This window comes from Anastrepha ludens, chromosome 3 (genome assembly GCF_028408465.1).
Source record: "Anastrepha ludens isolate Willacy chromosome 3, idAnaLude1.1, whole genome shotgun sequence".
NCBI lineage: Eukaryota > Metazoa > Arthropoda > Insecta > Diptera > Tephritidae > Anastrepha > Anastrepha ludens.
Window position 1 is genome coordinate 99,774,725 of NC_071499.1, and position 22,487 is coordinate 99,797,211.

The 22,487-nt window shown below is 36.8% G+C and overlaps 1 protein-coding gene across 1 annotated transcript; it reads right to left on the bottom strand.

Moving 5' to 3' along the window:
- Positions 1-945: 945 nt before the first annotated feature.
- On the bottom strand, positions 946-20,804 carry LOC128858600 (autophagy protein 5). Its single transcript, XM_054095003.1, has 6 exons — positions 20,486-20,804; positions 20,329-20,428; positions 5,459-5,564; positions 5,168-5,390; positions 1,488-1,593; positions 946-1,423 (listed from the first exon to the last, which is right to left on the bottom strand). Exons 1-6 carry the CDS (start codon positions 20,639-20,641, stop codon positions 1,284-1,286), a joined length of 831 nt encoding a protein of 276 aa, XP_053950978.1. The 5' UTR covers positions 20,642-20,804; the 3' UTR covers positions 946-1,283.
- Between the last annotated feature and the right edge of the window lie 1,683 nt (positions 20,805-22,487).

The window sequence follows — 22,487 nt, forward strand, 5'->3', positions numbered from 1 at the left end:
AGGTAACTGTTTTTTGATTTACTAATATTGTGTGTTTTTTGTTGGATTTTGTTTGCTGCTGTATTTTTTGTTCTTTTGCGTTTGCTTGCATAGCTATGATTGAGCATGTCTTAGTCTTGCCATAAATTTTGTCAGAAGTTTTACAATGCATACGGCGAGAACGAATTCGCAGAAAAAAGTTTCGTTATTTTTAATTTTGTTCGTATGCATTGTCTACTCATAAATTATACTCAATTTTCGCTTGTTAACAATGGAGTGGGGAGTGTGATTGCATTACAAGTGTAAGTGAGATTTACGAATTCCTGAAAAAACTTAATACTTCGAGAATGTTTGTTGCACAATCAATCGTTTTTCCTAAACATTTGAAGTGATAGACAGAAAAAAAAGTGGTCGTCCTCTCATGGTTCGAACCAGTGAAACAATAAAAGCCGTTCGGTAAAGCATTTGCAAAAATCCCTTTAGAAAGCAGAAAACCATGTCTAGGGAAGTGAATGTAGTGACAGATACATGTCAAGAATAATTTGAGATGATCTCCATATGAAAGCCTTCCGTCGCTAAACTGGTCATCTTTTAACAACGCGTTTGAAGAAAATTAGACCAGAGAAATGCAAGCAGGTTTTTCGGTGGCACGCGGTCTATAATTGAATCATGGTTGCGGCAAAATTCCCAATTTAAAACTAGTTGTTTCACATTCAAAATTACAAATTATCTCTCTCAATTTATTACAAAATATTCGCTATATATACACATTTATTTCAAACAAAACCTACTTATTTTCACAGAAAATTATAAAGAATACTAAATTGGACTCAACACAGCTGATTGTTAAAATCAGTTTATCTCAGTTTAATTATACGGTCACCTGTTTCCACTTGACATTATAAAATTGATGTTTTTATTTTTATTTGTCGTTAGTGCCATTATTTAAATCAAAAGCGAAAGCAGTTATTGCTTATAAAATAAACTGGAGATCCAATGCAATGATGTGTAAAATAAAAATAATACAGAATCGCAATTTGTTTTTCTTTAAAAAATCTTAACTTGCCTTTATAACTATTTCTGAGAGTAAACATACCATACAGACACGCCTTATGGTTTCTTGGTAACTGGAGAGCTGAATTTCCGCGATTACTATTTTATTTATGAAAATTATAGTTTAATATAAACCAATTTTTCAATGGAGCAATTTTTATACCGTAAGTATGCGAAAAAACGTTTACGAATTAGCAGAGAGTTTCTTAATTTTGTACACTTACAGTTACAGGAAACTATTCACATTTGCTTTAAGAAAGAAGAGGCAATGAAGAGTTAGATTCATAAATTAAAAATAAGTGTAAAAAATTATCAGGATAACTCAGATGCTCGGATAGCCACTGCAAATTTACTTCATCATGAACGCTGATACCGTGTGTTCGTATTTCAACTAAAAGACAAAACCAATTTAAATAAATAGAAACATTTGTATATAACACATGCTTCCAACTTACCAATTTTCCTAAGAGGTGATGATAACTCAACCATCATTTCGCCAAGGGTTTTCTTTTGCCCGCTTTTATTCAAGGGAGAAATTAACTTCTGGTTGTAGACATCATCCTGTAAGTATCACATGCGTATACATACACATTTATCGAAACATGATTATTTTACTCAAAAATTATATTAATACAAAAGTTGGGCAATTCCTACTATTACTATGTTATATTTATGTTGCAATTGCACACACTTACAAACAAATAATGGTAGTAATGATTTTTGTTGAAATCTGCACTCTTTCCACTATAAAATTCTTATTACAAATATCTAAATAACTACCTTGAATACCATTATTTCTACAATAACTTCTATATTTGAGGATACTCACGTGGAGAAGTTACTATTTACGGTATTTAAGGCTGGCCATTTAATATAAAATCATCAGGCAACCTTACAACTTTTGACAGTTTTGCAAGATCGACTTACACTTGCCAGAAAAAGTATTCGTATAGAAAGAAATGAAAGCAATATATGAAGAAATTGATTGTAAAAAAAAAAAAAAAAAAACATTTTAAACTTTAGGAGAAATGTTTAGTGAGTAGTTTTTCTACAATTTCTATAAATTTTTTCCTAAGTACATCTTTAAAAATTAAATTTTGGGATAACCTTTCCGCTGAGGACCTCCGCAAATCGATATGGCATGGAAGGAACCAATTTAGAAGTATCCTCTTTGGTAATTTTGCTTCAAAACAATATATTTTAATTTTATGTTTTTTAAATTAGTATTTGATTCTCTACTAATTACTAGAAAACAACAAAAAATAAATTACAACAACAAAAGTTGTAAGACAAAAACAAAATTTAGTGCATATTTTACGCGTCAAAATAAAGTGTACAGAGATATATTTTACAAAAATGATATCGATTAAGTATTTTGTTGATTTCCCTTTTGCTTTGATAACGGAAGACAGTCTTCGGGGCATCGACTCAACTAGTTTTTTTGTCACGCCAGATGAAATTTTATCCCACTCTTCCTTTATAGCGAGTTTCAGCATATCTATATTGGTAATTGTCCTTTTCCGGATTTGGTGGTCTAAATGCTCCCACAAATGTTCAATAGGGTTTAAGTCCGGTGACTGTGGAGGATGATCCAATGTCTTAGGAGTGCGATAAAGCAGCCATTCTTTTACTATTTTTGCTGTATGCTTGGGATCATTATCTTGTTGAAAGATCCAAGATCCCTGCAAGTATAATTTCTGCACACTGGTTAGTAAATTATTTTGTAAAATATTCAGATAATCTGTTTTGTTCATGGTACTTTCAATAAAAACCAAATTGCCAACTCCGCTTGCGGCCATACATCCCCACACCATCACCGAACCCCCACCGTGCTTAACTGTGGTTATCGAATTTTGGTCGGCATACTCTTTATTTTTGGTTCTCCAGACTTTAACCTGTTTTTTCTGCCCAAATACCTCGAACTTACTTTCATCGCTAAACAGTACATTATTCCAGAAAGAAACATCCCGATTTTCGTATTTTTTTGCATAATCAAGACGTTTTTTTTTTATTAACTGTAGATATTAGCTGCTTTTTTCGTAGGAGACGACCATGTAACCCATTTGCGTGCAACGCTCGACGTATTGTACTGGCACTTACACTAGTACCTGATGCAGTTGAAACTTCTTGTGATATTTTGACCGCACTTTTAAAGGGATTTTTCTTCACATCACGCACTATAGACCTTACTTCAGTCTCATTTAAAATTTTTGGACGGCCTGCATGGACGGCCGGTATTTTTCAACTATTTTCTTTACAGTATTATGGCTTCTGTTGACAATAGAGCTAATTTCACGAAATGTTTTACCTTCATTGCAAAGCTTCAGTACCAGTTCTCTAACATCAGTCGAAGTTTGTTTACCTATTATTAAAAAAAATAAATATTGTAATAGAATTTAATTTACTGTAGACAAAACCTTTTCACTCTGCCGATCGCAACCAATTAAAATACAATATGAAAAAAGTTTCAATGCATCAAAAAAGGAAGTAAACAACCAAATATAACGGTATTTTTTTACCGTACAACATCGCTAAAATGCTACTGATGTACGCTGTACACTTTATTTTGACGCGGAAAATATGTACTAAATTTTGTTTTTGTTTGACAACTTTTGTTGTTGTAATTTATTTTTTTGTTGTTTTCTAGTAATTAGTAGAGAATCAAATACTAATTTAAAAAACATGAAATTAAAATATATTGTTTTTTATAAAAGACTGAAATAAAATCCATATTATAACAAAATGCTTTGTACACTTTATTTTGACGCGCGCAGTTACCATTTCGGAATTTTGAAAACCACTTTTGCGCAGTCCTTACACTCACGGTATCCTCTCCGTGAACAGTGTTTATTTCTGCAGCACCAGTTGTTGCATTTTTACCACTTTTATAAAAAAATACCAATTATGCCTCTTATACGCGTTCGAAGATACCATTTTATTTTTTAACAACACGTGCTTCTATCCGCGATTAAAATCACTTGTTGAATGAACAATATATCAAAGAAAATATAAATAGTTCCTTTATATTCAGCGAATAATATGATATTTTGTGCACAAATTCACCTAATGGCTGTTTTAAAATATCATTATTCACGTATGAATACAAAGTGACTTACCCAGTCATGAATAATATTAAAGACGAGTGACTTTTTTATGGTTGCAATTAAAAAGTGTTACTCAATGAATGTGACTGCAGCAATGGTTTTAAGTTGAGTTACTGCATTACTTAATACCTCTGTTATACTATACGAGGTCTGTTCAAAAAATAAGGTGAAGATTTCAAAATTTGACTTTCGATAATTTTTTTCTTATGTTGGTGTACTCGTCTCGAAGATATGTTCACGGCTTTAGCAATATAGTTTGTTTGTGAACGGCATAAGTAAGACAAGTGTTTTGCGTGTTCGGCGATTTTCTGCTGTCGACTCTGGGCTATCCTGGACTCTTCCATTATCATCCCTTTTTCCACATTTTCATCGGTTGTTGATATGTGAGGCGTCCAGAGCGAACGTCGTCATTCACTTCTCCTCGACTTCCTGTGAAAAGCTTGTACCACTTGTAAGCATTTTTTTACTCAGAGTACCAGGGTACATGCTATGTTGCTAAAACCGTGAACATATCTTCGAGCTTCGAGACGAGTGTACCAATATAAAAAATAATAATGATCGAAAGTCGAATGTACGTAGCCCGCGTAATTTGAAAATGTACCTTATTTTTTGAACAGACCTCGTACATGCAACCTATTTTAGAACTTTCATTAATTAGCGTTAATTTTTCTTTTCTTTTTCAGATAAAAATTTGTCAAAAAAGGGCACGAAAGTGGTACACTCGGCCGATCACAACCGCATCGAGAATTTCTGATATTTTTAGAAGACAAAAATTAGATTCAATACTTTACCTACACCGGATCGGATCCTTCAACAAGTTTGGTTACCAAACTTTGGTAAAATAAAAAAACAAAAGGCACACTGAAAAGTTCGATTCTATCCGAAGGCTAGACAAAACGTCAATAACATTTTTTGAAATATCTAACATGATCACCAATTTACAAGGTAAATAAAAGAATAATAATTCGTGATGAATTTCTACAATACGACTATGTTTATCAAAAACTTGCCGATGTTAAAAGGGTACTCACTTCAGAATAAAACCGTATAGGAATGCATTTAAATGTCTCTTGGTCTCCACTTGGCTCCATTAACCGCCGATTAATAGCCCAAAACTGATCGAATTTGTCATTGCTCAATCCTTGCCACAGCTGGTTATGCTCCTTTTTTTGCATTGAAGATATTATTTGACCGCGATGTTTAAGAACATCGGCTTCCTTCAGGCATGACATAAAATGTGATTCCAAAAGTTCTCTACATAAATATAGCACGTATGTTATAGTATACTGATGTTTTATTATTTTGTTGTTAATAGTACATACCTAGTTGAAATCCTTACTAATACGTCATCGGGGAACTTTGAAAAATGTATTGTTAGATTCCATGGAACTCCATCATCGTCAGGATGCAACTGATCATAGATTACTCCTGAAATTACAAAGTATTAAATCGGTTTCCATGTTCTATATTACCATATGACTAGGATTAAAGCATCCAGTTAAATAGTACATCTCGTATTGAATTATATGTTCCCCAAATAAAGGGGCCTACAGTTTTATGACGGCCACGAACGGCAGATAGTTTTTGAAGAAGAGCTTTTCCACAGTAGAAATACACTCATAGGTTTTCCATTGCCTGCCGACAAGCGCCTGCTATTAGAAACAAGTTTCTATCATGCCCACAATAGGGAAGGTCATTCTCATCACAAGGACGAAGGAAGGTTACCACGGTCATATCAAAGATGCAGAGCTCAGAGCAAAGAGAAAGGGCATTCAGCATGGTAAACGGCGATGCAAAAGGTTCTACGGTTCCACGCCACCGGAATGACACATTCCCATGGCAGCCGGTTCTACGTTACCGGATTGACTCGGGTTTTTCCCGACCAAGGGCTGCCACCCAGTAAACTAGCCCTGTCTAGTGTACCGTACCCCAGCCCCAATCCATCGTCACAGGAGCAATCCCTCGCACCATGTTTGCTCCAAATACTTCTCTTCAAGGCTGGTATTGAACCCAACCAGGAGTATTCTATTGCTACATATGCCAGAAACGGCTCCACCCGAACTCCACCTCGGTTAAGTGCAACAAGTGCAACGGGTGGTGCTATCTTAAGACCTGCTCAGACCTTAAGACCCACAGAGACTGGTCCACACGGTATGTGGCCACGTCTTGCTCCCAGACCAGAGTTCCTCGGAACCTGACATCAGTCAAGTGCAACTCTTGCAATGGCTGGTGCCACTTTCGGAAGTGTTCTGGCCTGCGCACCACCCGTGAGTGGGCACGCGGCTACGTTGCCCCCTGCTGCAGAGCTCTGCACACCACCCGCCCGTCAACATCAGGCCTAAAAAACTACTGCGGAACGCACAGCAGGACCAACCCAGACAACACACCCCGTGTTACGACCATACTCCCGAGGAGTTTCAAGCTCCTCCAACTGAACTGCACAGCACTCACCGTCATTAAGACTCAGATAAACCACGGGCTCAACCAAAACCGCCCCAGCGAGGGGACTGTCCTAGTAGCGTTGGACCTAAAAAAAAAGGTTACTATCAGATCAGTCTATAAGTTCGTGCGTTTTTGAAAGGTGGTTTTAAAATTAATAAAAAAGATGTTTAAAGTATTTATTAATCAATAATATATTTTCCTTCATTATTTACAAAGTCTTCCCAACGTTTAGGCAAATTTTTAATTCCCTGCTCAAAAAATTGTTTCGATATCCCTTTTTATAGCTTCTTTTGAGAAGTAGTTCTTGTTATTCATATGGGATTGAAGTCCACGGAAAAGGTGATAATCACAAGATGAAATATCCGGAGAGTATGGTGGATGCGGCATTAGCTCCCATCCGGGCTCGTTCAGGTCTCGTATGAGGTCTTGCGTTGTCGTGGTGAAGCAAAACTTTGCGTCTATTCACTAAAGATGGTCGATTTTTGTTAAGTGCCTCATTCAGGTTTGATAGCTGATGGGAATAATAATCAGCAGTTATCGTCTGGTTTGGTTCCAGAAGTTCATAATAAACAATACCGGTCATATCCCACCAAATGGACAGGAGAATCTTCTTGGGGTGAAGGCCATCTCTAAGGGTCGGTTCTGGTGTTTCATCTTTATCTAACCATTGGCGTTTGCGAACAGGATTATTGTAAAGGACCCATTTTTCATCATCAGTAACGATACGGTTCAAAAAACTTTCATTTTCAAACCGTTGCAGCATCTGAGAACACACATTCACTCTCTGCTGAAGGATGCCGACGGGAAGTCTCTGCGGTACCCATTTTCCCAGCTTTGAAACCTTTGCCAACTGAACCAGGTGCCTGTGAACTGTTCCATGCGATGAATTTAACCTCTGAGGTATCATATCTACTTAAGCGGCCGCCGTACCCGAATGGGTTGCTGCGTGACTACCATTCGGAATTTACAGAGAGAGAACGGTGGTTCGAATCTCGGTGAAAATACCAAAATTAAGAAAAACATTTTTCTAATAGCGGTCACCCCTCGGCAGGCAACGGCAAACCTCATAGTGTATTCGCGCCGTGGAAAAGCTCCTCTCAAAAATATCTGCCGTTCGGAGTCGGTTTGAAACTGTAGGTCCCTCCATTTGTGGAACAACATCAAGACGCACACCACAAATACGAGGAGGATTTCGGTTAAACACCCAAAAAGGGTGTACGCGCCAATTATATATATATATATACACTAGGGCGGGTCGATTTAAAAATCGCTCATTGCTCTGTGAAAATCGTATTCTGGGGATCAAAATAAGAAACTTTGCCGAACCATACCTATAAAACGAATTCTGATGTCCCCCAATTTGGGTCGAACGAAAAATACCACTTTGACCCATTTAGAGGGATCCAATCGAGTCCAAATGTATGACCGACCCTCACTAACTTTGTGTGGCACACCCCCTGGAACTCCCCTGGGGGGTTCCCCATGCAATCATTTCAAAATATCACCATTTTTGGCCTTCGGCAAAGTTTCTTATTTTGATCGCTAGAATATGATTTTCACAGAGCAATGGGCGATTTTTTTGCCTCCCCACAAAAGACACTAAAAGTTCGATCCAAATTGGGGGACATCAGAATTCGTTTAGAGGTCTGGTTCCTTCGGCAAAGTTTCAAATTCTGATCCCTAGAATATGATTTTCACAGAGCAATGGGCGATTTTTTGCCTCCTCACAAATCGACCCGGCCTAATATATACATATATATCATATCGACTGTCAAATTTGGCTCAGCTTCCACGAGTTCGAGCAAGGCGTCGGAGTTAAAGACAGGATGATCAGCGCGCGCAGTTACCATTTCGGAATTTTGAAAACCACTTTTGCGCAGTCCTTACACTCACGGTATCCTCTCCGTGAACAGTGTTTATTTCTGCAGCACCAGTTGTTGCATTTTTACCACTTTTATAAAAAAATACCAATTTTAACAACACATTAAAATCACTTGTTGAATGAACAATATATCAAAGAAAATATAATTAGTTCCGTTATATTTGGCGAATAATTTTTTGTATGCAAAAATCGTACAAAAGTAATACTATGGGTAAAATACGCACGAACTTATGGACTGACCTGATAGATGATATCTTTCGACACTCCCGCCAGGGCTTAAGAGGTGGACCGCGAACTACCTGAAGGGTCGTCATTCGTCGATGCTATTTCGAGACCAAACCTGTAAACAGAGGAAAATAAAGCAAGGAGTTCCGCACGATGGTGTCCTTTCACCCTTGCTTTTTAACTTCAATATCTCGAAACTCCCCCAGCCACCAGAGGAAGTCCTGTGTGCCAATGTGAACGATTTCCTCATCTGCCTTTCTCGCTTTACTGCGAGGAATCTACAACTTCCCCCTACAAAGTCCACGGCGACCGTCTTTACCATTTAGAGAAAGGAGGTCAAACTGCAACTTAAAATCAAAGTCGACGACTCACCAATACCGACTGTTAACAACCCCAACATTTTGGGAGTTGCCTTCAACAGTTTTCTCTCATTCTCTGCGCATACAACCACAATTGCTACTAAAGTCCAAAACCGCAACAAGGTCTTCAAATCGCTTGCCGGTAGCACATGGGACAAAGACAAAGAAATGTTGTTGGCGACATTTAAGGCAATTGGCCGGGCGGTTCTCAATTACGCTGGGCCTGTCTGGTCGCCTGGAACTAGTGATTCACAATGGACAAACCTTCAGACTTGCTAAACCAATGTTATTCGGACAGCGACGGGATGGCTTCTGATGTCCCCACTACACAAACCAATTACGCCAAAGAGATCCAGGACAAAACAAATTGACAACTACTGGACCGGACAGTTTTTAGACATACTATGAACGACATTCATCGGGAGACCATTACCACCTTCTTAAACTCCCGACCACCGAATGCCGTAATCGGAGTCCAACCACCACCTACAGCACATGAAGACCTTCAGCTACCCCGAGAGACCCGCGTAACTGTGGTTCAATTACGTTTTGGATACTGTAGCAGGTTAAACTCCTACTCATCCAGAATTGACCCCGACATACTAATCATATGTCCGGCATGTGAAGGCACCCCGCACGACACTAACCACCGTTTCACACCTACTCATCTAACACCCCTCTCCCTCTGGACCCAACCCGTCGAAATAGCTAGTTTCCTGGGTCTACCGTTATATGAGCGAGACGAAGACGACCGGTGATCACGCTACACTGACAGGGCAGAGGTGCTGCTACAACAACAATAACAAACATACACAGATTTAATGGCATCAATAATAATATGCCTTGACAGCCGTATGGTTAAGATCAAAATACGCCGACCAAGGAGAAGTAAATAAATAGCAGATATAACAGTAATATGGATTAATACATTATAAAATGTCAACATGAGAAACAAAATAGGGCTGGGACTCGCAATAATGTAACTTGGGCAATTTTTGGCAAACTATAATGTCTTAACTAATGAATCTCGGCGGAGATGTTAGGAAGGTGTTAAGGAACAATCTTTATAACTCCCAATTATTCGGGAAATAATAGTTTCGTAATAATTTGCCTGGGAACTTCACTATAGTTTCGCACAATGAACTATATATTTTTTTACACTTCACTAAAATTCACTAAATATACACTACTTGTATTCGAATTACTTTCATTAAATCAAATGTAATTGCATTTAAGGATGGGGATGGGGGTTATTGTGCCTCTTTACTACACACACGCATATGACGTTTTAATTTTGGGTTCAATAGTTTCAACACGAAAAGGAGTTCTACGCAAAAATACCGTGGATTGCGTAGCAGGAGTTGGACTGATGAGGGTTTTGTTTTTGAAGCGCGGTCCCAGGCCGCCCATGCGGAATGGAGTTCTACGCAAAAATACCGTGGATTGCGTAGCAGGAGTTGGACTGATGAGGGTTATTTTTTTTTTTTTTAAGCGCGGCCAAAGGACGCCCACACGGAAAGAAATTTTACGCAAAAATACTGTGGATTGTGTTATCGGAGTTGGACTGATGAGGGTTATTTTTTTGAAGCGCGGTAAAAGGCCACCCACGCGGAAAGAAGTTCTACACAAAAATACTGTGGGCTGTGCTTTCCATTTCTACCACGATATATTTGCTTATAATGTCTAAGTGCGTGGACCGAATTTAAAAATTATAACATGCAAATGTAGTCACTATATCAGCCTTTTGATTTATGTTACTATTTATAAATTAAAATCAAAAATTAATAGCAATATTTAACGTTAAAAATACATATTTTTTGCATAAGCTTGAAAAAATACCCTATTACAGACGCTTATTTCACTTAAATACAAACACAGAAAAGTAACAAAATCACTTATAAACATTCTTTATTACATTAAGATTCGATTTAAAGCTATTTTTCCTAATAATACTCCAAATTCTATTAAAATTCTATTATTACAAATGTTCTTCTAACCGTTTGTAATACCGTGCAGAATAAATGTGAGGAGCGAACTGTCAAACGAACGATGAGAGAGAAAAGGGAAAAATTCTTTTATTATTATTTTTATTATTTATAGGGGCGCTTATTTGATTTCAAATATACATACCTATATATTACAAAAACAAATATTTTTACAAATATTGAAAATTTGGAATAAAAATCGCGTGATTTTTAGTCCAAATTTTCGCCTACGGCGCTTTTTTGATTTAAAATATACATATACAGTGAGGTGCAAAAATGGAACATAAATAACATAAGTTACGTTTAGTACCATATCTACGCAAACAAGCTTATTATTTGAGTGCAATTGTACATGTATTATATAATTAGTGTGTAAGCTTTCAAATGAGCCCATCAGTGGCGGCGCTAGGCGTCGGCGACGTCGGCCACCGCCGACGGCCTCGCGCCTGAGGGGGCCTCGCAGAAAAACGAGTTAACTAATTATATTCGTTTCGCCAATCATCCTGGCTTCGCCCTAATGAGCGTTCTCACACACACTGCCCGACACGATATCTGTATTGGGTGAAACTGTTTGTAAGTAATGTGTGTCGCATTTATCATTTATTTATTTATTGAATTCATGGGTGTAGGTAAACCTTAGAATGCAATAAATAAATCAGTTATACGTGCAAAAGATCTAAATTTAGCATATATACAAACATAATGTGTGTGTGTGCTCTTCATTATGAGCGTCCGATATCAATATCGTATTATCGGGTAGTGCGAAAACGTTCGATTTCGCGCACGGCGCACGAGACTCTGGACGGGGAATCCCCGTGTTGTTTAATTTATTTATCTATATTTCATTTGTCTGTGAGAGTAATTTTTTTCATACGGCAACTTGCAGACTCTCAAACGCAAAGATTCTTTTTATTGTATTGTAAAGTCATCACCCCGACGTTCTAGTGGATAAAAGTTTTACGTTATTTGTTATTAATTTCATACCTAATGTTAAGGTAAGCCAACTTTAAACTTCAACTTTTTAACGACTTTAACGATAGTATATATATTACAGCCCAAGGCCAGAATGTTGGACTTCCTGGCGGGTGTGAGATGGTGGCCGAGACGAAGCCGTGTGGTAAACTACTACTTTTCTTGATCTCCCGCCGAAAGTACGTACTTGCAAGGATTTACAAAATTGTTAATAAAATAACATTATTATTATTTTAAGCAAAATGGTATCATTAATATAAGTAACTTCAATATTACGTAATAGTAACAATATCACATTCTATACTTAGTTAAGTTGTTATCTAAATATGATCCGACATTACGGGAGCATATGCAAAGTATTCATGAAAAACAACTTATTCAACATTATCTGAGCCACGGCATCCAAAACGAATTAATTACTTTAATGTCTAAATTAGTTATTGACGAAATTATACACAGGGTTAAACAAGCAAAATATTACGTCATCTTGCTCGATTGTACCAGGGACGTAAGCCGTGTTGGACAAATGTCAATAATATTAAGATTATGCAATTTGTCAACTGGAGCTGTAGAAGCATATTTCATTGGGTTTATTGACGTGGCAGAAACAACAGAAGAGTTTTAACAAAATTAATATTACAAGAACTGGAAAGAAATGATCTAGATATCCAAAACTGTCGAGGATAGGGATATGATAATGGCGCCAATATGGTCGGAATTAACAAAGGTATCAGAACAAGAATAATAAAATAAATAAATAATTGGCGCGTACACTTCTGTTAGGTGTTTGGCCGAGCTCCTCCTCCTATTTGTGGTGTGCGTCTTGATGTTGTTCCACAAATGGAGGGACCTACAGTTTCAAGCCGACTCCGAACGGCAGATATTTTTATGAGGAGCTTTTTCATGGCAGAAATACACTCGGAGGTTTGCCATTGCCTGCCGAGGGGCGACCGCTATTAGAAAAATGTTTTTTTTTTTTTTTTTTTTTTTTTATTAATTTTGCCTTCACCGAGATTCGAACTAACGACCTCTCGGTGAATTCCGAATGGTAATCACGCACCAACCCATTCGGCTACGGCGGCCGCCATCAGAACAAGAATACTCAATATAAATCCAAGAACATTCTTTACACCATGCGGATGCCACAGTTGGAATTTACTTTTGATAGATGCAGCAAACTCTTCAACGACAGCCAAAACATTTTTCGGTTTTATCAATAAAATCTATGTGCTGTTTTCAAAGTCAAGCAAGCGTTGGGAGATAGTAAAAAATAAATTAAAATTGACTTAAAAACTCTGTCTGAAACGAGATGGGAGAGTAGAATCGGAGCAGTAAAAGCAATATTGTTACAATTTGATGATGTCATCGAATATGTGAATGAACTGAAAAATAAAACTGATGATTCCAAAACTCTAAGCGACAGTGAAGCAGTCCTAAAGGAAATGTTAACTTTTGAGTTTATTGTTGCATTACACGTGTGGTATGAGGTTTTGCTACGTGTAAACAATATAAGTAAACTATGGCAACCGGTTCAAGTCAACTTGCAAGTCGCTATTGATACTTTACGCTCATTTTGTAGCTGGATTCACGAATTCTGAAATACAGGATTTGAAAAAAGCGTAACAGAAGCTAGATTATTTGTGGAGAAAAGTACTTATGAAATTCAGTCTCAATTTAAGGAAAAAAGAATAGCCAGGAAAAAACGAATGCTTAGTTACGAACATACTGATGAACCAGTTGAATCTCCTGAAACGCAGTTCAGAGTTAATTATTTTAACACAAACAGCTGAAATAGTGGCTAGACTTAACTACGACACAATCCTGAAAAAATTCAGTGAGGCTAAAAGACGAATTTTAATTTCTGTGTGTAATTATTTTTTGTCATCATTTTATTAACAATAAAACTCGTTATACTCATACATTATTTTATAATTTGGCTCACTTAATTTTACGTTTTATTTCACTTCGAAGTAAAGAGGCCTCGCGAAGTTGATGTCGCCGACGTACACATTTGGTCTAGCGCCGCCACTGGAGCCCATAACGGTTAAAATCTAACAACTACTCATTGGGAGAGCTGAAAATAAAAAGCCAAATGTTCCAATTATGCACCGCTTATTTATTTATAAAAAAAAGTACAAAAAAGAAATTATTTTAATATTTCGTCCAAAGCCCCTTCGATTTTTTTAATGCCTTTATACGGTTTGGCATACTTTCTGTATATTTAGCCACAGTTTGTAGCGGAATGGAGTACCACACATCCTGGACTCGCTCCCAGACCTCATTCATCCCTTTTGGCGGGTTTACATAGTTTGCGAGCTTTTGTTTTACGAGATTCCACACATTCTCAATGGGGTTCATGTCAGGGCTTTGTGCTGGCCACTGCATAACCGAAAATTTTTGGGACTTCAGCCAGCTGGACACCATTTTTGCCGTATGTTTAGGGTCATTGTCTTGTTGAAAAATAACTTTTTCAACAGCAAGACCGGTTTTTTGGATGGCAGCAGGCAAATTTCCTTGCAAGATCGTCAAGTACTGCTCCTTTTCACTTTCTTTCACGCTTGATTTTGTTAACTGCTGGGGATCTTTTGACCAAAACCATGAACAGCCATCCGATTCAAACCGGTTGATTTTTGTTTCATCTGACCATATCACCTGTAAAAAATAAAAATATGCATTAAATGATATTAATTATTGAAGCTTTACTGCTTAGTACCTGCTGCCAATCTGCATTAGTACAATCGGTGTGTACTTCAGCAGACATTTTTCTGCTCATTATGTTTTTTTTGAAAGCAGCGGTTTTTTCTTGTTTTCTGCAGCTTTCAATCCTAATTTTTTCAAATTTCGTCTCGCTGTCCATTTGCTGACTTTCAAATTCATTGTCCGAAGCCTTCTGACGGTGTCTTTACGATACCGCTTGCAACTAGTTTAGCCAAATGCCGGCTTTCCCGCTCGGTCATTTTTTGTGGACGCCCAGGATTTTGCTTAACTTGTAATTAATCATGTTTTTTTTAAGCCTTTGCACTGTGGTGTAACTAACTTTGAATTTTTGGGCACATTCTCGAATAGACAACCCGTCCCGCACAGATTTTACAATATTTTCTTCAACACTTGGTTTCATAGTTTTATTTATTAATAACTTGACACTTTACCACTTAATGACACCAATTCCAGAAAAAGAACGAAAGAAACCACAGCCAAATTTAAAAAGAACCGTTAAAATTAAGCATTGAACAACAACGAAGTAAGCGGTGCATAATTGGAACATTTGTGTTTTTTTTCAGCTCTTCCAATGAGTAGTGTTACAAAAACAAATATTTTTACAAATACTGAAAATTTGGAATAAAAATCGCGGGATTTTTAGCCCAAATTTTCGACTGCGACGCTTTTTTGTTCTCAAATATACATACATGTTACAAAAACAAATATTTTTACAAATACTGAAAATTTGGAATTAATTTAGTTGTTTTTAGTTAAATTCAGTTAAATAATGTCTGCCAGAGAATAATATATATGGGAAAATCAAAAACTTAATTTTTGCCTTAAGTTTAATAAGTTTGGCAACACTGTGAACTTCGCCTATACTGAAAAGTGAGTTTACATTCTTTTTACGATGTGTCTTTATTTTACATTTTCTTGTTCTTCCTTTATGACTATTGACAAAACCCCGTTATATTTGAATATAATATGCTATTGCTTCCATTCTTTCAAAGTTTCGACATGGTACATTGTAAAATAAAATGTTTATCGATTTTTTAAAACTTTAAAATTTTCGGTCACACCCGTCTCACTAAAAATTGAAAAAGTTCAATTAAATTGGTACTGTACATTATAATCACTTGATACTTTGCAATGATAACAAAGTATGCGTAGTAAATAGTTTGGTGACATTTTACTAATTTTTTATTCGCGTTTTGGCCATTCAGTAATATAAAATACTTGGTCACACCCGTCACATAAACGCGAAGTGCTTGTTTTTTTAATGGATTCGAAAACCAGAAAGCGAGAACAAAGGAAAAAACTTAAAAACAATAAAGAAAAATATGAACTGCATTTGGCTTTAGAGAGAACAAGAGATAAAAAAAGAAGAGATGCCAAAAAAATTACAATGGATGAAGCGACGTTGGAAGAAAAAAGGAGAAAAGATAAAGAAAGAAAGCGAAAGAGTAGACAACGCAAAAGGATGAGCAGAAAGTATCAAGTGTTTTGAATACATCTGAAATTGGTAGCTTCAAATCACGTCGTTCATTGAAAAAAACAGTCAGATGGTATAGGGGCAACAGTAAAAAGAGCTTTATGGACAGCCATTAAAGCTAGAGATTGTATTATGAAAACACCGCTGGACTGTTTCAAATATCTTGTTGCAAAACACAAATTGAATAAGATCAACGTTTTTTACGCATCAAAAGACGACATCGATCAGAATAGTTCTTTCTTAAACGAAAGAAGAGAAAGCGTTAAAATGGTAAAGAACCTTCAAAAAAATGCATGCCTTTAAAAAAGCAGATGCGGTCTCTGTATATGCTCCCTATTCATATTTATCTGAATTTAAACAAATTTCCTTGAAAAATACAGGTCTATAGTATTGTGATGTCAATGATAGCGAATAAAAAAATGAAATGTTATTTTATGTGTTTTTATTCATAATTGGATTCAATAAAAAGTTTTAGTTCAGCAAAATTTTTGAATTTTCATACTAGGTCACACCCGTCACATAGAGTGGTCACACCCGTTCCTTTTTTTAAGCTTTTTTTTTAAGAAAAATATGATTTTTTTAGAAAAGTAAGTATGACATACAACCAGAAAGACTCAAACAATGTGCTCCTTCAACATTTCTATACGCATTCTTTGGGAAATTTTACAAAAACTTCAATGAAAGTAAAGTTTTGTTGAAAGCTTAAATATGTAAGGTCACACCCGTCACAGTCTTCAAATGGCAGCTATGGTCGGAAATGATGCATATTCAGTATGTACTTGGTATCAAACAACTTTAATATTCACATGGCAGGGATTAGTGTCCTTTAATTTAAGTAACAGTTTTAAATTCTAAAATTATAACGAAAAATGTCAGTAACACGGTCACACCCGTCACAATGGAAATGACCTTCACTTAAATACAAACACAGAAAAGTAACAAAATCACGTATAAACATTCTTTATTACATTAAGATTCGATTTAAAGCTATTTTTCCTAATAATACTCCAAATTCTATTAAAATTCTATTATTACAAATGTTCTTCTAACCGTTTGTAATACCGTGCAGAATAAATGTGAGGAGAGAACTGTCAAACGAACGATGAGAGAGAGAAAAGGGAACAATTCTTTTATTATTTTTATTATTTATAGGGGCGCTTTTTTGATTTCAAATATACATACCTATATATTAATATACAAAAACAAATATTTTTCCAAATATAATCGCGCGATTTTTATTCCAAATTTTCGCCTGCGGCGCTTTTTTGATTTAAAATATACATATACAGTGAGGTGCAAAAATGGAACATAAATAACATAAGTTACGTTTAGTACCATATCTACGCAAACAAGCTTATTATTTGAATGCAATTGTACATGTATTATATAATTAGTGTTTAACCCATAACGGTTAAAATCTAACAACAACTACTCATTGGGAGAGCTGAAAATAAAAAGCCAAATGTTCCAATTATGCACCGCTTATTTATTTATAAAAAAAAGTACAAAAAAGAAATTATTTTAATATTTCGTCCAAAGCCCCTTCGATTTTTTTAATGCCTTTATACGGTTTGGCATACTTTCTGTATATTTAGCCACAGTTTGTGGCGGAATGGAGTAACACACATCCTGGACTCGCTCCCAGACCTCATTCATCCCTTTTGGCGGGTTTACATAGTTTGCGAGCTTTTGTTTTACGAGATGCCACAAATTCTCAATGGGGTTCATGTCAGGGCTTTGTGCTGGCCACTGCATAACCGAAAATTTTTGGGACTTCAGCCAGCTGGACACCATTTTTGCCGTATGTTTAGGGTCATTGTCTTGTTGAAAAATAACTTTTTCAACAGCAAGACCGGTTTTTTGGATGGCAGCAGGCAAATTTCCTTGCAAGATCGTCAAGTACTGCTCCTTTTCACATTCTTTCACGCTTGATTTTGTTAACTGCTGGGGATCTTTTGACCAAAACCATGAACAGCCATCCGATTCAAATCGCTTGATTTTTGTTTCATCTGACCATATCACCTGTAAAAAATAAAAATATGCATTAAATGATATTAATTATTGAAGCTTTACTGCTTAGTACCTGCTGCCAATCTGCATTAGTCCAATCGGTGTGTACTTCAGCAGACATTTTTCTGCTCATTATGTTTTTTTTGAAAGCAGCGGTTTTTTCTTCTTTTCTGCAGCTTTCAATCCTAATTTTTTCAAATTTCGACTCGCTGTCCATTTGCTGACTTTCAAATTCATTGTCTGAATGGCTTCTGACGGTGTCTTTACGATACCGCTTGCAACTAGTTTAGCCAAATGCCGGTTTTCCCGCTCGGTCATTTTTTGTGGACGCCCAGGATTTTGCTTAACTTGTAATTAATCATGTTTTTTTTAAACCTTTGCACTGTGGTGTGACTAACTTTGAATTTTTAGGCACATTCTCGAATAGACAACCCGTCCCGCACAGATTTTACAAATAGTTTTATTTATTAATAACTTGACACTTTACCACTTAATGACACCAATTCCAGAAAAAGAACGAAAGAAACCACAGCCAAATTTAAAAAGAACCGTTAAAATTAAGCATTGAACAACAACGAAGTAAGCGGTGCATAATTGGAACATTTGTGTTTTTTTTCAGCTCTTCCAATGAGTAGTGTTACAAAAACAAATATTTTTACAAATACTGAAAATTTGGAATAAAAATCGCGGGATTTTTAGCCCAAATTTTCGACTGCGACGCTTTTTTGTTCTCAAATATACATACATGTTACAAAAACAAATATTTTTACAAATACTGAAAATTTGGAATAAAAGTCGCGCGATTTTTAGTCCAAATTTTAGCCTGTGGCGCTTTTTTGATTTCAAATATACATACATATTACATGTTACAAAAAAATTTTTATAAATAGTGAAATAGTGCAAAATCGGACAATTTTTAGCCTAAATTTTCGCCAGCGGTACTCATAACTTTTACGATAAAACAACATTTTCATAAGTGCTATGAATTATAAAACCTAAGTTAAATGCTTGCTGGGTTGACGACTACTGTATACTCTTCTTTTCAACTGTATTTCAGTACAAACTGCAAATGCGGTAGGAAAAACCCTAATTTTTAAACTTCTCCTGGGGGTTCTATAGGGACCCTAGGAGGTTGGGACTTTCACAGTTATAATGGTGTGACCTAGCTCTTTCTAATGGGCGTAGTGGGTGGTGCCACGCCCCATCCCCCTCCGCCCCCCATTCAAATATATCGTGGTAGTAATGGAAAGTTTTGCCGAAAATCTTTTTATAAAAAGCATGAGGACCCGTTTGTAAAACTGTTCGAAACAATACAATACACATATAAACCGTAATTTTTGGATTTTAATTACTTTATTATCTTTTGCGATACCTTTAATGTCATTGTTTTTACGTTTCGATGAGTAAAATACGTCCATAACATAATTCCGACAATCGCACTGCTTTTATTTTAAATTTCCTTCTGCAACGCTTTTTTCGTATGTTTATATTTTCAACAATATTTCTCAATCTTAAATTACAGCTAAAAATACTGCAGATTTACAATCAACCCTCCACTGAACATACATATCTGCATACGAACTTCGTTTTTATTTCAGGTGTATGGCAACACCAACTTTTCACTAAATTACACAATTTTAACATTAAATTACTTAAAAACTACAAGCCTCCGGACAGTGCGGTTTTCAGTTTTAAGATAGGGATACACCTCTCTAATCCCCCATTTAAACCTTTTTTTGCACCTTTTGCAGGTTACATTATACTAAATGTTTTTCCCCACCGTAATAGTACTTCTAAACAAAAAGGTCATCTTTGAGCAACATGCGCATATGAAAAGAAAATATTTTCTATTCCGACGTAATAAGGGAAAAATAAAGGAAAGCTAACTGAAAAAAAGTCCAAGTTATATCCATATGTATATCTTAACGATTATAAAAACCTCATATTTATATGAATACAAAAATCCAGATATATGGCAACAATGGCGGGCGAAAATTCCAAATAAAAACTTTCGCCAATAAATTTGAAAGTAAACTCTAGCAGTAGCTATGCATATATAAAATACGTTTCAATATTTTACACAACCTTAGTGAAATTTTATATATAAGTATGTCATTCTGCTTACCAATTGGATAATGTAACTTTAAGGGAATCCCATTGTAGTCAAACCATATATTTCCGTCCTGTTGTTCATGTGAAATGTACCGACTGAAATATTTTTTTACCTGAGTATAGGAAAAATATATTTTTATAGGCACGTATTAATCCATTCAACTCTGTACCTTATCTGTTACTAATGGCAGATAACTTAATCGCGAAACCATTAAGTAGAAATTCTCAGGTTGTTGCAAACCAACTATTTCCTCCGAATCAGCTTGGAAACATATCGGAATTTGGCCTTCCCAGATCATCCTTAGTATTTCGCGGTCATGCGACATTGTTGAAAATGAAGTCTTATAGTGGATTGTAATGTATTCACAGATTCAGTAAAGCAACCGAAGAGCTTAAAAATTTTTTATCCAACTTTTTATTTCGAATTGAAAGTGGACTGCAATTGAAGAGGACGATGTATATTGGTGTATTGAATCTAAGCCGATTTCTCTTGCGATTTCGATAAATCTATGTTAAAGGTGCTCACACTCTATAACGTTAACATCCGTTGCAGCTGACACGAATAAACATATGAGAGCCCTATGTAAATCAAAAATCAATACCGTTCCGTTCCGCAGTATCGTAAATCGTGTACGTAGTAAATGAAAAATTTTGGATTGTTCTCTAAAAATATTCACGTAATAAAAACCGGCTCGGTGCAAGCATATATTCGATGCAACTCTTTAACCGACTGTTTCGTCGTCTTCATTACAGTATTCTTCATTTAAAGCTGTGGGTTTCGAACGAGGTTTAACAATCCATCGTTTTTATAGGGTTGGCAGAAGGCATGCTGATAGTGGTCACCATATTTATATTGACGGCTCAAAGATGGACAATGGCACTGGATCAAGAGTTTACTCGGAACAATTATCTTTAAATTGCTCATTTAAACTCCCAGACAGCTGTAGCGTCTTCCAAGCTGAGATCGACGCTGTAGACCAAGCAGCAAAAACGATTAGACTGATGGTCTTACCTCCAGCAAACCTCACAACTGGCCTCAATGCGCATCAATTCAAGATGTTTGAAAAATGCTGGAGGTCGCTCTGAAAGAGTGGATGAATGTGCAAGGAAAAGCTTGACCTGCAGTGCGAAGCGCTGAGCGATGACGCTGAACACACATTTTTTAATTGTAATAGATGGCTCGCGGAAAGAAATGCTCTGAGGGAGCAGATTGTCGACAGCGCATCGAGCAACATAATCAGCAAAACGCTCAAACGCTAGGATAGCTGGAACGCGGTAAAGAAATACATCGAGAACGTACTACGGGAAAAAGATCGACCTAGACACAGTGCAGCAAAGTCAAGCCGTACAGATAGAGACACAAGAACGAGCCTATAGCATGAAAGCTGGCTACAAATTTGGTGGATCCAGACGTGGGTCAATAGAATTGGTCCTTTATGGATGCCGTTCTGAGCCTCCCGAAGTAATATAGAAAGCAGTTCCGGGAAAGGTGTCTACCCAGAAAGAGAGGAGGGATCGTTTTAGTGGCCACACCACACAACGTAGTAGACGACGGTCGCTGTAAGTGCGAAGGCATTTTGAACCCTACCTCATCCACCAAAAAACAAAGAACGCAGAACAACGCGCTTGGTAGGGTGCTGTTTATAAACGCTACTTCTTCAAAAAGGCAACTTGTGTCAATTTCAATGCTACACTGTGACACCCAGCTAACGGAACTTCTAGCAAGTTCTGGGAACTTGAAGATTTGCCGCCGAGAAAATTTTACGCGCCTGAAGAGCTTTATTGTGAGAAATTATTTGACAATGCCACCCAGCGTGCTGAAGATGGTCATTGCATCATAGGCTTGCCTCTTAGAAAAGAAGTTGTGATTGGGGAATCGAGACATGCAGCAGTTCGCGCTTTGATTCGAATGGAAAGACAATTCACCACCCACGAACACCTTCATAACGAATACAGCAAGGTTATGCGAGAGCTTATCGACCTGGGGCACATGGAGCCAGCCGGTCCAGTTACCCAAGCAACTTACTACACGCCGCACCATGCAGTAGTCAAAGACACGAGTACTAACACAAAGCTTAGGGTAATGTTCAAGCATTGTCAGCATTCGTCAGAGCCTCTACGTGATGACCGCCTACTAAGGGTGACTTATGGGATGGCCTCCACTTCGCACCT

Bases quoted from the DNA above. Each gene is read 5' to 3' on its own strand.
- LOC128858600 (XM_054095003.1), bottom strand. From the start codon at position 20,641: ATGTCGCATGACCGCGAAATACTAAGGATGATCTGGGAAGGCCAAATT. The intron at 1,594-5,167 runs GTGAGTACCCTT...TGATACTTACAG, and splicing joins CTATACGGTTTTATTCTGAA to GATGATGTCTACAACCAGAA. The intron at 1,424-1,487 runs GTAAGTTGGAAG...TTTGTCTTTTAG, and splicing joins ATCACCTCTTAGGAAAATTG to TTGAAATACGAACACACGGT.